At 46.3% G+C, this 14,601-nt stretch overlaps 8 protein-coding genes across 8 annotated transcripts; 2 read left to right on the top strand and 6 right to left on the bottom strand.

The window, feature by feature from the left end:
- Positions 1-8: 8 nt before the first annotated feature.
- On the bottom strand, positions 9-1,346 carry KL911_004954 (uncharacterized protein; the record flags this gene model as incomplete). The annotated part of the gene is made up of 1 exon (XM_043200302.1): positions 9-1,346. One exon carries the CDS (start codon positions 1,344-1,346, stop codon positions 9-11), a length of 1,338 nt encoding a protein of 445 aa, XP_043052313.1.
- Positions 1,347-1,830: 484 nt separating this feature from the next.
- Positions 1,831-2,856, top strand: KL911_004953 (uncharacterized protein; the record flags this gene model as incomplete). The annotated part of the gene is made up of 1 exon (XM_043200301.1): positions 1,831-2,856. One exon carries the CDS (start codon positions 1,831-1,833, stop codon positions 2,854-2,856), a length of 1,026 nt encoding a protein of 341 aa, XP_043052312.1.
- Positions 2,857-3,075: 219 nt separating this feature from the next.
- Positions 3,076-3,818, bottom strand: KL911_004952 (uncharacterized protein; the record flags this gene model as incomplete). The annotated part of the gene is made up of 2 exons (XM_043200300.1): positions 3,076-3,096; positions 3,180-3,818. The coding sequence occupies 2 exons, from the start codon at positions 3,816-3,818 to the stop codon at positions 3,076-3,078; spliced, it is 660 nt and encodes a 219-aa protein (XP_043052311.1).
- Positions 3,819-3,837: 19 nt separating this feature from the next.
- Positions 3,838-4,872, bottom strand: KL911_004951 (uncharacterized protein; the record flags this gene model as incomplete). Its single annotated transcript, XM_043200299.1, has 1 exon — positions 3,838-4,872. The coding sequence occupies one exon, from the start codon at positions 4,870-4,872 to the stop codon at positions 3,838-3,840; it is 1,035 nt and encodes a 344-aa protein (XP_043052310.1).
- A 297-nt stretch (positions 4,873-5,169) lies between these two features.
- KL911_004950 (uncharacterized protein) lies at positions 5,170-7,131 on the top strand (the record flags this gene model as incomplete). Its single annotated transcript, XM_043200298.1, has 1 exon — positions 5,170-7,131. The coding sequence occupies one exon, from the start codon at positions 5,170-5,172 to the stop codon at positions 7,129-7,131; it is 1,962 nt and encodes a 653-aa protein (XP_043052309.1).
- Positions 7,132-7,137: 6 nt separating this feature from the next.
- KL911_004949 (uncharacterized protein) lies at positions 7,138-9,387 on the bottom strand (the record flags this gene model as incomplete). Its single annotated transcript, XM_043200296.1, has 1 exon — positions 7,138-9,387. One exon carries the CDS (start codon positions 9,385-9,387, stop codon positions 7,138-7,140), a length of 2,250 nt encoding a protein of 749 aa, XP_043052308.1.
- Positions 9,388-9,942: 555 nt separating this feature from the next.
- KL911_004948 (uncharacterized protein) lies at positions 9,943-11,982 on the bottom strand (the record flags this gene model as incomplete). Its single annotated transcript, XM_043200295.1, has 1 exon — positions 9,943-11,982. The coding sequence occupies one exon, from the start codon at positions 11,980-11,982 to the stop codon at positions 9,943-9,945; it is 2,040 nt and encodes a 679-aa protein (XP_043052307.1).
- A 742-nt stretch (positions 11,983-12,724) lies between these two features.
- KL911_004947 (uncharacterized protein) lies at positions 12,725-14,560 on the bottom strand (the record flags this gene model as incomplete). The annotated part of the gene is made up of 1 exon (XM_043200294.1): positions 12,725-14,560. The coding sequence occupies one exon, from the start codon at positions 14,558-14,560 to the stop codon at positions 12,725-12,727; it is 1,836 nt and encodes a 611-aa protein (XP_043052306.1).
- Positions 14,561-14,601: the final 41 nt, after the last annotated feature.

The following is a 14,601-nucleotide window of genomic DNA, read 5'->3' as shown; positions in this document are numbered from 1 at the left end:
ATGGGACGTCAGTCTTCCTTGTAATCGTCCGGGTTCAGCTGCCGCACAAACTCCACGTAGTCGGCAATGTACTCAGAGCTGAAAACAGCGTAATCCGAGCCTTCAAGCTCGCCGGCCTCGTCGAGACGGAGTCTGCAACCAGGCAGGCGGACCAGGATAGCCAGAATTACGAACGAGACGCCTGCGACGTACATTGTCACCACCAGCGAGCTGATAAACTGTTGTAGCAGCTGAATGAAATGCCGGTTGATCCAGCCTCCTTTAATCGACAGGCCGCCCAGGGCCGCAACGTTCTTGTCGGCAAAGAGGCCGACTAGCAGGTTCCCCACAATACCCCCGAATAGGTGAATTCCGATGTCCAGCGAGTCGTCAATTTTCAGCCAGAACTTGAGCCGGGTCCCGACATTGCAAAGTACACCACTCAGTAAGCCTACCACAAAGCTGGACCAAAAATTTATGTACGCAGTGCATGGGGTCATTGCTGTCAACCCTGCTATGCAGCCGGAACACAGCCCCACAGCCGAGATCCGTCCATTTCTATGATATAAGTAGTCCAGCCCCATCCAGCTAAGCCCGCCAACAGCCATGCTTGTTATGGTGTTGGACAGAATAACACCAGTGAGTGGATTCACGGTGTAAAGTGCGCCACAATTGAAGCCTAACCATCCGACGGCGATAAATATCGCTCCGCAAATAACCATGCCCAAGTTGCTTGACCTATATTCGACAAGACTGGTCTCGTTTCTGTACCCCAAAAACCACGAATAAACAAGTGCTGTGGTTCCAGAAACGATGTGGACTGCGTTTCCTCCAGCAAAGTCCAGAACGTCCAGCTTTTTGTGCATCCATCCGTTAGGGTTCCACACCCAGTATGCTATAGGACAATATATAAGGAACATCCAAGGTATGAGAAAAATTAAGGCTGGTTTCAGTCGCCCACGTTCACACAGACACCCCATAGCTATCACTGCAGTGATACTTGCAAATAATCCATTGTAAACTGCATAAACCTGGCCAAAGACTTGAGTCGTATAATCTTTGTATCGGTAATTTGGGTAAACCACCAGAGCACCCATATCTTTCAAACCCACATGTGCGAAATCGCTAAGATAACCCGTTTTGCCTGTATCTGAGAAACTCAGAGTATACCCAAAACATAACCAGAGGATCATCACTTCTAGCGTGACAAGCAACGGGAAACTTAGCTGCTGGAACGCAGCCTTACGCTGCGTAAGTCCTGAATAGAATAGTGCCATACCAAGAATCAAGAAGAGCAGAAGACTGGAGTTGAGCAGTGTGAATAGCGAGTTCAACGCTAGCCCTACCTCAACTCCTCCCTCTTGCATTAGCCAAAATCTTGAAAAAAGATACCGATCGTTAAAGCTCAAATAAATTTTTTTTCTTGCCAAAAAAATGGTTCCTAGCAGGATCGAACTGCTGATCCCCGCGTTATTAGCACGATGCCTTAACCAACTGGGCCAAGGAACCTGGAACACTTAGCAATTCAGAACAATGTTATTGAGCCGGTCGCTAAAAACCCCGCACTCTTTGTTTTTTACCGGCCTTATTGTTATGAGGGGCTGGAGTTCCGGGGAACAATAAAGAATAATCGAATGCAATAATACTGCGTATCTTTATCTTTTGAAGGGGCTCCGTCCAACAATCTTGAGCGCAAATTTTGATTTTCCAACGTGTAAAATATCCCAGCTAAACGGGATTAATAACCAATAGCGTGATAACTTGCGTGCACACTTTGCTCTCCCTACACTCCAGTCATACAGTGGATGATCAAAAATTCTTGTTGGACAACCCACAGCTAAAGTCACGACCATGAATCCGCCTCCTCACTATGATTGCCATGGTGGCGATGGCACTTGCCGACCCCCAGAGTACACACCGGCAGTGCATCACGTGTCTTTGAACTTCATGTACCAGGAGAAAACCAGGGGCAAGAGGAAACTTGCCTCTTATGAACCCGTCATTTTTGAGATAAATTCCACACAGTTGAATATTTATGACATTCACCCTTTGTACAGAAAATATGCCAGCTTTTACTTAGATAAGCTTCGTCCTGAATACATCGATCCAGAACTAAACATCAAAGTGGAGCCCTTGGGATCTGATGCGGGGGAGATGTGCTCTCGGGGAAACGGGCGCGTCGACTCTTCAGGTGCGAGACAGTTCTTTCGAAGACTATCCGCTTGCAGAAAGGAAAAGCCCGTGGTTCTTTCTGATGCTCAACTGGCATCCAAAAATTGCCATAGAATACACCAGTTGTTACTGCATCGCCCTGATTTTGGTAAGCTGACCTTAGTGGATAAAGGTGAGACGGACAAGACACTGCAACTTGTTAAAAGAGCAAGGCTGTTTACCTTCTCTCTGCAGGAACTGATAGACTTTGGCAATGCAGCAGATTACCCACACAAACCGTTCACTCTTCGTCTTCTGTTTCCACAGGACCAGTTCCTCCTAACCTCATACAATTCTGCAACATTTGTGGGCATATACTACAAGCTCAACATTGCCAGAGAGCTATCGCTTGATCTTGATATGCGTGCTGAAATGCCTATCGACCACTCTGTGCCTCATAGAAGGTCATCAGGCAGAGCAAGTCGGTCCAGCAGCGTTGCAACCAATGAGTCTTCGGTCGCTAGCGTTGACAGCTACGATGAGGACAAAGAATCTTTTTTTTCCGAGCCCCTTGTCCTCGAAGCTACAAATGTGTCGGAGACCTTTTCTGAAAAAGGTTCTGTCGCTCTAAAGCAGCCAACCAATAGTGCCAGGAAAGATGTCGAGCGGTACAAAGAGTTAGTGTACACAATTAGATGCATCAAAATATTCAAGAGTTCAAATTAGTTATTCGTTCGATCCCCTACACAATATTCGAAGACCGATGTCAGTGACCGAAGGTCTATGCTTGCTTTTATGTTTTTCAATTCTTCAAATGTCGTTTTCAGCAATTCAAGATGTTTGTTGTTTCCGTCCAAAAATAATACATCCAGCGAGAGATCTGTTTCGAGCAAGAAAGTGGAGTCTTTCGCAGCACTTGAGATCTTTTGCAATGTATCTTTATATTTATCTAAGTTCAGAACTTTGCTAACGCTAAGTCGAATATCAGGGTATTTTTTCATCCACAGTTTAAACTGATCGTAGGAACCACTATAGCTATGTAGGGTTACCAAGCCGGGAGATTTCATGATTTTCTGGACACTATCAAGCAGCTTGCCATGGCATCCAACACAGTGAATGCTCACAGGCCTGTTCTTTGCTTGTGCGATCCATAAGAACGTCTCAAATATTTTGATCTGATGATCCATTGACACTCGGCAAGGACTCAGTCCGGAATTCTCTGAAAGTCCCATGAATCCAGAATTGGGGACGCGAAACGCTTTGTCCAGTCCAATTTCTCCAATTGCTCCGCCTGCTTCCAAATACTGTTCGACGGTTTTTGTGTGATCTTCCAGGTAAATAGGCATAGGTAAATTTGCCAAGAGCTCTTCCGACGGGGCAGGATTGAGGATTTCGTGATAGTGGTTTCGTTTTTCTTCTTCTGTATTGACTGGGACAGTGGAAAAGAGATGTGAGTACCATGGGTGGATACCATAAGACGGAAAGACAGCGGGAATTTCCAATGCTAACTGGTAAATAAAGTGCAAATCTATGTGGTTTGTGGACATCAAGTTTACCAGAGGCTTATCTATATGGCAAAATGCGTGAGAAATCACGTCTCTAAACCTTTCAAATGTTTCCGCGTTGATTGAAGGCGACAGATGGCAATGGCCGTCATGAAAGCGACCGCTATCTGAATAATAGTTCATCTGACATTATATATTGAATCTAATTTTTAACCTCAGCTCGCGAAATGTATTTCCCGAGAATATCCACAAACATCTCTGCACGCGCTTTAGCGTCGACCACGTCTGTGCACACGAGTTCCACGTCCAAGATGTTTGGCTGCCGGGTTTCCTGGTAAGGCTCAAAATCAAAGTCATCATCAGGCTCAGCCACGGAGGTTTGGAAGCTGGTGTTGATTTTGAAACGTTCAGCATTTCTTGGTGGGGCGATAATGTCTTCGAAGAGCGGATCGATCAAGTCAGATGGAGCATAAAGAGGCTTGCCGTAGGCCTTTTGTTCAGCTTTCGACACCAACTTGACAACTTCGTCCTTCGAAATGTTGTCTGGTAAAATGTATTGATGAGTGATTTTGACCGGTTCTTTCTTTGGCTTGTCTTTTGTGGCAGGAGCTTTCTCTTGAGCAGCGGCAGGACGAAGCTCGATGTTTGAAAGATCAAGATGCGACTTCGAATCCAAGTAGGCAGCAATCTTTGAGTTGTTAGAGGAATCGATTTCGCCTAAGTATGCCTTCACATCACCTCTCAATATCCGCCCCTTAGGCCCCGTTGCTGTAATCTTTGACAGTGCTTCGTCTCTGGATATTCCGTTCGCCTCCAGCAGAAGCTCGACCGATGGCAAGAACACCTGGTTAGGGTCTGCCTTACCAGATGACACGGGAGTGCTAGTTTTCTTCGCTTGAGCAGGCTCAGCTGGCGGGGATGGCTGTGCTGGTTCTGGCGTCTTTGGTGCCTCTTTCTTAGGTTCTTGCTTCTTCTCTTCCACTTCTGGGAACTCGAGTTCAGCCAAGTTATCGCCGACCTCTGCCAAAAATGCAATTGGAGTTCCAACCTTGATCTCCTTCTCTCCCTCCTGTTTAAGGATCTTGGCCATGACACCGTCATCCTGAGCCTCGACAGCAATATTGGCCTTGTCAGTTTCCACCTCGAGCAAGACGTCACCCGCATCAAACTTATCTCCTTCCTTCACTTTCCAAGAAACAATGCCACCTTCCTCCATCGTGGGGGACATTGCAGGCATGTCCAATGGCGTGACTCCAAAGTTGAGGGGAGTACGATGGAATGCTGTGATGTTAATATGCTGTAAGAAGCTCACTTACCTCTTGCGCTTGCACGAAGCAGCTGGACGTGCGGTTTATACAATCTCAGTGACGTTCTCAACATTTTACGATGAGGGCTTGAGAACAAAGTTACCGTTATAATTATGATACTTGATGCCGGGCATGAAAAATCCGCCTGCCACGGGGTCGGCGTCGCGTCGACCACGTAAACACAGCCATGAAAAAAATATAACTTTAGTGGAAAAAAACTTTCAACTATGGCTAAGAGAAAGGTTAAGCGATCTGTTGAGAAGAGACTGGTCAAGCGTCGAAAAGATGAGGATGCCAAGCTTGATGCCGGCGTTTTCAAGGACTATGACGAAGAGGACAATGTCTCATTTGATGAGGACGAAGAACAGGACTATGAGCTCCGTCCTAGACAGTTCAAAGAGGATCAAGAGCTTGAGGAAGGTTTGCCTGTGAAAATGCCAGATGGAACATTCAAGAGAGTTTTGAAGAAGAAGCAGGTGGAAGCAGAGGAGCCGTCGGAGTCTGAAGATGTGGAACCAGAACAGCACTCCTCCGAGAAATCTGAATCTGAATCTGACGAAGAATTGACTCCACAGGAAAAGCTGGTCAAGACCAAGGAGGAAATCGCACACATTGCAGAACAAATCATGGAAGATCCAGAGGAACATGTAAAACTTTTAGCCAGGTTGCGAAGGATGGCCAACTCGAAGAATCCCAACACGTCCAAACTGTCTCTTCTTGCCGCTGTTCCAATATTCAAGAGTATTGCCCCAGCATACCGTATACGGCCTCTCACAGAAATTGAAAAGAAACAGAAAGTTAGCAAGGATGTGGCCAAGCTGCGATACTTTGAGGAAACACTTGTTTTTGAGTACAAACATTACATTGATCTGTTGACTCAAAAAGCGAGGGTGGTTTCCACCACGCCTAAAGCCACTGAACTGGACAAGCAATTGGGGATCCTGGCTAATAATGCAGCATGCGAATTAGCGCTAGCCTTACGATTTTTCAACTATCGGAAGGAACTTTTCCAAATCGTGGTCAAAAGGGCAGTCAGAAAGCCTGCTTCCGAGTCTGAGTTCAAAGTCTACGAGAAAAGTATCCAGACCATGGAAGAGCTTTTCAAGGAGGATGCTGACCGCGGTGACATCTCAGTGGAGCTGGCAATTCTCTTGAGTCGCGCCATTCGCACGAGAGAATACAAAGTTGACGAGAGTGTCGTGAACGTCTTCCTGGCACTGAGCATTTTGGATGACTACGATCCAAACTCGACCGAGGAAGAAAAAAAACTAAAACTCAGGAAGAAAGATAGAGTGCATCTGTCCAAAAAGGAACGCAAACAACGTAAAGAACGCAAGCAGATCGAAAAAGAGCTCAGAGCAGCCGAGCAAGCAGTCAGTGCAGAAGAAAGAGAAAGAAACCAGGCACAGGTACTGAAGATACTGGTTACGCTATATCTCGAAATTCTTAGAGCCAGACCTGATAAACTGATGGCCCCGGTTCTGGAAGGTCTCGCCAAGTACGGACACCAAGTCAACATTGACCTTATTGGCGACTTCCTCCAGATCCTGCGCGAGATCTGTGAGAATTTGCTGCACGATATCAATGAAGAAGGCAACTTTTCTAGCACCAGTATCAGACAGGTCCTGCTCGCAATCGTCACGTCTTTCTCGCTGACCGCAAACCTGCCAACCAAACGAATGTCTGTGGATTTGAACAAGTTTGTGCAGTATCTGTACACGCTGTTGCCGACGCTTGCGCTCGACTCAGATATAGAGTTCTCGCACAAGACGCTCCGTCTGGTTGACCCTCTCGCCGCAACACAGTATCGTCCAAACGTCAATATAGCCACTAAGTCAGAGCTGCTCCTCAGGTGTCTAGACTACGTGTTTTTCAACTCCAGGTCAGGCTCAGGCAAAAGATCTATAGCATTCACCAAGCGCATCTATTCTCTTCTGCTGCAGGCTCCAGAGAAAACTGGTATTGCAGGGCTGAAGTTTGTGGACAAGCTGATGGCCAGATACGAGGACATTAAAGGACTCTACACAACAGAAGACCGCATTCAAAACGGAGTTTACCATGCTGAACAGGATAATATTGCACTTGCAAACGCTGACGTCGCTGTCATTTGGGAAAATGTGCTTCTCGAGTCTCACTACTGTCCAGCATTGGCTGATGGTGTCAAAGCACTGATGAAGAAGGCTAAATAAAATGGATCAAGTCTGAACCTTCGAGGGTTCGCCAACTTCAAAAACCTTGACATGCTGATCGCTCTTCAGTCCAGTATCAGAAAATTCGACAGTACCCAGTTCGTAAGACACGCCCTCATCCTCAAATAAAAACCCAACATCGTTCTGTTTTTCAGGATCAAAAACTTCTGATTGCTTGTAGTCATAATGCTGATGGTTGTGGAACCAGTTCGTTTTCTTCGTAGGGACAGAAGTTGATATGATCGGAGTCATCACACGTATAGGTTTATTCCCGGCAGAGTGCGTGTGGACGTATTTTCCGTTCTCAGGCTTCTTCAAATTAACCCCGGCTTGCAAAACAGACGAGTGGGAGTTGCGGCGCTGGTGCGGAGGAATGTACTTGTCATACGTGGTAGTACTGGTTATGTTTGAACCGAAGGACGAGAAGTTGCTGGAGAAAGTTGTTGTCAAAGAAGTGTTTCTTGAATTTTGCCGCTCTGCATTGTCAGTCAACGACACTTCACCAAGTTGCTTTGACAAAAAACCCAGTTGACCACTCAACACAGAAGGATAGCTCGAAACCTCCTTTTTCGCACTGGAGTATTTGCGAACATTCTTGGAAGGTCTGGCTTTATGCTCGCCGTCTTCAAAAAGAAATAAATCATCATCACCACTGGTTTTCTCATCTTCTGACTCAAACACATTTTCTTCAATTTCGGCTTTCGGAGATGGCCGCAGATTTGGTGGGACGTATTTGCCCGAATGGCTCACAAAGCTTCGAGGTCTGACGGCACCAGTCGATTTTGCAGATGTGGGGTAATTATCTCCTTGACTAGTCGGAGTGACAGGTGTCCGTCCCAAAGACTTGCTTCCCCTATAATAAGTATCAGAGCTTCTTCTAGACTTATAGTGAGCTTTCCTGGTATTGTGGTTGTCCTTCGCATGATAGTTCCTGTGCTTTCTTTTCTTCCAGGCCCTGTTCTTCTGGTTGGGGTTGCGCCGATAAAATCTGTTGTTCTCCGAAGGCGTTCTTTGTTGAGTATGTCTGGGTTTCTGTGCCTTTTCCATATAGTGGTTGAAAACGGTCCTCGGGGTAAAGAAGTCAGCACGTCTAAATGAATCATCCAGGTAGTGATTATTGTTAGCATCGTGCTGGATGTTAACCCGCTTGTTTATCCGACCATTATGAGACTTGTGTCTGACATTCCGCATGCTTGGGATCTTGAGCGGCTTCCGTGGATGACCTGCCTTGTGCTTAGGTCTAGGAACTGATAAATGTTTATTGCCAGCCTTGGCAGCAGTCTCCTTCTGGTTCTCCTTGTCTGAAGTCCTGTCAGTAATTTCTTCTTCCGTAGGCTTCTCTTCAATAACTTCGGACTCCTCCTCTTCAAACTCAAAGTCACAAGTCAGATGCTCGACTTTAAGCAGAGAATCCTTCATAGTTTCCAGATTGCGGTTTTCGGGATCAATAGTCAAACTTGATCTCAAAACCGAAAATAAGTCGTAACTCATTGCAGGAAATATGTCAAACAAAGTTTCTCTGTTTGCCGCAAAATGCAGGAACAAGCGGTCCTTGGAGCTTGCAGAGTTGAAAGGCGACTTGCCGAACACAATATTCAGCAAACAAATTCCCAAGGACCATATGTCAACCTTGTCTGCGCTGTATGTGTCGATGTCCTTATGGTCCAACAGCTCTGGAGCCATGTACCTCTCGGAACCAACATCGAAATCGGTACAGTACTTCTCGTCTGTAGCCAAACCGAAATCAGTGAGCTTGATGGACCAATCTTCACAGATCAAAATGTTCTCGGGTTTGATGTCTCGGTGATAAACTCCCATGCTATGACAGTATTCCACAGCACTCAAGAGTTGCAGTGAAACATCAACCACGTCTCTAGTACAAGCTGGTGCAACTCCCATTTGGATCGAATCATGCAGGTCTCCGCGTGAAGCGTACTCGAGAACGATGTAGCTGTCAAAGCAATCCAGCAACTCGGTGATGTTTGGATGGCCCGAAACCCGTCTCAACATGTTGATTTCCTGCTGGGTTTCCTTCAAAACCACAGACTTGCTGACTGTCTTTTCATCTTCCTGTTCCGCGAATGTGAAATCGCTGATACATGTGGTATTATATTTCAGTGCCACAAGCCTATCATGGTCCTTTACGTCCTTCGCTAGTGAAACAATTCCAAATGATCCTTCACTGATGTCTCTGACCTTCAAATATCTACCGTTCAGTAATCCGCCGTCGACGTATGCCCTGTAATCGAAACTCATTGTAACCGTAAACCCAATAATCCCGACCGATCAAAAAATTAAATGCAATAAATATCCCATAAGCAGCGGCAATAGTGGAAAAGGTGTCGGTATCAGTAGCTTTGGCTCCGATCTATGAAAAACTGTTGTTATCTAAGTTGTAATAAACCTTGTCGTTGCCAGACAAATATTACTATCTGAACGCTTTTATTTCAAACGTAGTGAGCTTTTTTGCTGAGATTGAACTTTGCGATCACAATTCCACAGTACAAAAATAGCTGTTATCTGTCTGTATTGCCAGTTTGTCACACTTTTAACTCAGTTTTCATAAGATCAAAGCTACCGATTTGTTTAAATTTGGAACTTTTTAGAATGTGCCCTTGTTCGTTTAATTACACCCGTGCACCATGCTGCACAACACATTTTCTTTTTCGCCATCACCCCATTTCATCCACAATTTGCCTATTTGGGATAATACCATGATCCGAGAAAAGAATCTACGAATGTCAGTCAGTCTCGCTTTTCCCCACCTACTTAGAAAAACAAACTGTACGATGTATATGTAGCAAAAGTCCTTTAAAGTACTGGTCGTTCGTCGTTCTCATCCGAGTTCTGGCTGTCGGCAGGTCCAAAACCGATGGATCCCCTCGTTTCCGGCGAACTTCTCGAGCCGGTCTCGGAGGTGGACACATTCATTCCGTTTTCTACATGACTCTTTGGAGTCAACGATGCTGCATCATGATCGATGCGAGACTTCCAGTTTTCCTCACTAACCTTCTCGTCTTCTTCCTCCATTTTGACAATGTTTTTAGTGTCCAATTCCTCGCTCAAGTCACTATAGGCCTCCCCGTTCTCATCATACAGACTGTCAAGGTCAAGATGTTGCAAAGACGGGTTCATGAGCTTCTGCTTGCCCCTGACCTTGACGTTTTTCGTGATCCGTCCTCCCCTTGAAGCTGTATTCCTGTCTCTCACAAGGATACTCTTCGGCTGACGGCCCGCTTTGGAAGGATGTAACCCCGAATACGCTGCAGCTGAGGCCAGTTTGTCCTTCACTTTCGCACTCCTAGGATGCTGGTGTGAAGACGGCGCCTCCATTGAAGCATATCCTTTAGCAGATCCGAATGACTGGTAAATCGGAGATTGGTAAAAGGCTGCCGAGAGGGGCTGGTTATATGGAAGTAATGGGAAGTCCGAGTAGTACGGCGATGGACCATAGATTCCATACGGGAAATGCCCCCCAGACGGAAGAGAGACCACTTGCTGGTGTTGGAAAGGATCGAACTCCATGTCCAACGTGTGACTTCCATTTGTAGGGTGCGAAGGATAGCTCAGCAAAACCTGAGGTGAGGAATTCGGATCTTCTTTGTCACTGTTTCCTGAACGTGACTGAGATCTGGATTCTCCAGCAGGGTTGTTACCGTTCGCAAGAGTAGTTGGCGATGGAACCAGCTGTAGCGTCTGTTGTTGAGCGTAAGTATGCGCGTAAGCAGAGGTGTGGCCTGCGTGTGCAAATGTGGCACTTTTGGGTGTTGCAGTACGCAGCGAATTGGTAACTCTTGGTGTCATGCGTAGGTTCAAAGGATTTGTGGCTGACGGCGGGCCTCCGGATTGGAGTCGATGCTGTTGTGTGCTGTACATCACAGGAACAACCGGTGTAGCCTGATCCAGCAAATAATCGTCCATAAATAATGCTCTCCCAGGAGAGCCTGCGTACATTGTAGGGTCCATGTATAAGGACGGATGGTGACCGTAGCTGATGTAGCCGGCGTCATATGATGAGCCCATGATATGGTCTGAGAGTCCTGCTGATTCAGCTGGCAAGAAGTCCAACGGGAAGTCATCGTCATCAGTGGTGATGCTATTGATCTCCTCCTTGACGGACGGATGACTTGCCATGGTCTTCTGGTCGCTGGATGGGGGTCTCACAACCTGTTCAATATTTGCTTCTGTGTCACCATCATAGATATCGCCTCTTCTCATGCCACTGTCTTTCTCCAGGTGTTTCAGGATCTGGTCCGCAAGCGGCATCGAGTGATCAAACTTAAGCGATAAGGAAGGCTCGCTCATAGCCCGGGTGGTGGCCGGCTGATTGGCATATTCTTTCTTCAAATCTCTCTCCAGTGCTTCGGCAAACAACTTGTCATGGGGCACACTAAACCAAAAGAACACCTTCTGTTTCTTTTGTGTTCTTAGACATTGGTTTTTGTGTAAAAATTTGAGGAATGGCGACCGCGGATTCTCCAACACTGCGTCCGTACCGCACTTAAGGGCTCGGAGATCACTGAAGATCCCTTCCTCAAATTTCTTTCTATCAACGATGGTTCGTCCAAAGTGATGGATCTTATACGCAATACAGCGCACAATGTCTGTTCCTGTGATGAAGTACAGGTTGTTCCAGTACACACAGGAGACGAACCCTTCTTCCTTGTTCAGAAAGTATCTTCTGATGACTTGGTTTTCATGCCAGTTTACTGGAGCGGTGGCCAAAAAGAACTTCAGGTCATCAATCAATCTGAGCGAGGTTTCCACAGAACTGACTGGGGTTTCAGGAGGATTTCGGCCGCGATCTGTGGGGAAGTCATTCAAAACTGATCCATTGCTTGTCTCTGCCATGACAATTTGAGTACGGTGTGAAGTATAGTCTAACAACGGCTTCAGGCCCACCGAGATGTAACAGAATGATTGAGATTAGAATTGGATTGTTTTTTGTAACTCAGAGAGCACCATCAGGATGTCTCAGATACTTATATATTTGTTTCAAGAAATGTTTCTTAATTATGTGCCAGTTTTCGCGACGGTTACTATTATATATACTGGGAGAAAGATAATGCATTATAAAGAATCGCAGATTAAGTGTTTGCAGTGTGGAGTTACGCGGTAGCTTTTGTGGCAGCATCATGCAAACAATTACAACAATCCTGATGCATTGTGTTCTGGCCATGCCTTTGTAGTCGGACATACGACATAATCCGAAACGTTTCATCTCGTTTGTCTCAGCTCCTCATCCGATCTCTCCAGATCAGTATTACTATTTCAGACATATCCTGCCGCATACATGTATATTGTATCTAATCTTATGTCCGAAATTGGGGCTGCCTTTTTCACATGAAGTCATGCAGTCACGTCTGCTTTGGCTGCATTGTGATCCCGCAAAGCAGCAATGTATCAAAGCAATGCCCATTTTAGGAATAATGAACTACTAATGCCGGTGGACCATATGGACTTCATCACATTAAGCAACCTCAATATCGCTCATGCAGCTTTCAATTACTCTTTTCTATCAATTTTCAGAAGGCCTACTTGTCGCATTCAGCACACGTTTCATTCCTAAGTTTAATCTTCCAACCATAGGGCCCTACCTTGACTTGGACTTGTGTTTTTTCTCTTCTTCGAGTTCCTGCTCGCGCACCAGTTCGTCTTTGATTATCCTCTTCCAGTCAGCATACCGTCTAGAGTACAGCTCCATGTGCCAGTTCTTCCACACTTGGCGGCCGTAGCCGCTGTTTTTCAGCATCTCGTGATTGTCAAACAGGATTTTCGCAACCCTGTCTTTATACATATTGAGCCCAAACGTAAATCCCCATAGACAATCCACGATGTGTGATCCAGTTGCATGGCATGCCAGCTCTGCGATGGTTTCTGTCAGCTTGTTGAGTAATTTCTTGCGGCTAATTGTGTCGACGCTTTTGTTCAAACACTTTTCCACAACGTGCGAAAAGACACCGTGCTTGCACATGGCCTTCAGTCTCTCGAGATCCATGGCGATCAACGCATCAACACACTCTTGCAAGAACTTTGAGTCGTACGCGACAAGCTTCTCCAAAAAAAGTGCTCGCCGACGCTCGTCTGCCGTGGGCCAGTCGTCCCTCGTGTTCCCGAGCGTGGACGTCGAGAGTCTGAGAACGCTCTCAAATATGTCTGAATTCTCGCCAAGACGAAAAAAGTGGACAAACTTCTCCACTATCTCTGGCTTCAGATAGTCTCCGCGTTCTTGCGAGCTATCCATGACGCTCTGGCCAAAGTCGAACCCGTTGACGATGAGCTCGTTGAGATGCGGGACAAGTTGGTCCAGTAGGAACTTCTGGTCCGCAGGCTTGAGCTTCTTCAACAATGCGCGAATCACGTATGCTCCCGTGGTTTCACGCTTAGCGAGCTTTAGAACGCGGTCTTTCATGTACAGCTCAAACAGACGTTCGACGTTCTTGTGACGCTGTGTGGAGATCACTGTCTCCAGAAAATGGGAGCCAACGGCATCCGACAGCAGGTACTCGACAAAAGCTTCCTCTTTCGGATCTTTTTCGTGCGAAACCACGTTGAACGTTTTGCACCACAGCGTACGGTCTTTGTCAACTATTCCTTCAAGCTGGATCAGGAGCTGGGTCACCGGAGACCCGATCTTGTCTATTGCAAGCTCCCTGAGCGACTTTGTGTCGTACTGGTCATTTAGAAGACGCAGAATGTCTGCTAGTTCATCCTTGAACGAGGACGGAGTCAGGTAGGAGCGTTTATAGTCTTCGTTGTCCTTAATATCGATCATCTTGCGCGCAATCTTGGACTTCTTGGACCGGAGCACGGAGTTAGACTCTACCGTTGAAGGAAGCTGTTTGCCTCCTAAAATAAGTAAGATCACACGCAGCACATGTGATGCATACCTGTGGACAACTAGATTATCCAGCTGTGGTTTGATCTCGGCCAAGATAAAGAGAAACATGTTTTCCATCGAAACGTACTCTTCGTCAGCAGCCGGCTCCTCTGGCTCGGACGTCATTTGTTTCTCCACATACATAGCCAATCTGACCAGATACGTCTCCATCACATGTGAGGAATACTTCTGGCAGCACAGCTGAACGATATGGCCATTGAATGCGGTGAACAGCTGTTTCATCTGACGGTCCGTAGCTACCAGAACGAGTCTTTCCATCAGCTTCGAGCATATTTGGTTTGTAACCAGCTTCAACTCTTTGCCCTTTGATTCCTCGTAGACACCTGCAACGAAGTACTCCCGTTCCTCGCTGCTACTAAAAGCATTCACATTGAGGGTGGACTCGGCCTGCTTGAAGTATTCTAGTTCCGTGGAGTCCAGCAGCCCAAAAAATGGAGTTCCTTCCTTGTTGCCGGGCTCTGGACTCTCAACAATGCTCTCATCGAGCTTTTCCTTCCTCTTTTCTCGTCTGCCTCTAGGTTTACCCATCAGATCTATTTTCCTGAATTTTTTTTTTGAACTTTTCAGAA

Source organism: Ogataea haglerorum, assembly GCF_019207285.1.
Source record: "Ogataea haglerorum isolate 81-453-3 chromosome Unknown 81-453-3_NODE_17_length_200138_cov_96.082680, whole genome shotgun sequence".
Lineage (NCBI taxonomy): Eukaryota > Fungi > Ascomycota > Pichiomycetes > Pichiales > Pichiaceae > Ogataea > Ogataea haglerorum.
Note: the sequence above shows the minus strand (reverse complement) of the source record. Positions and strands in the feature narration are given on the sequence as shown.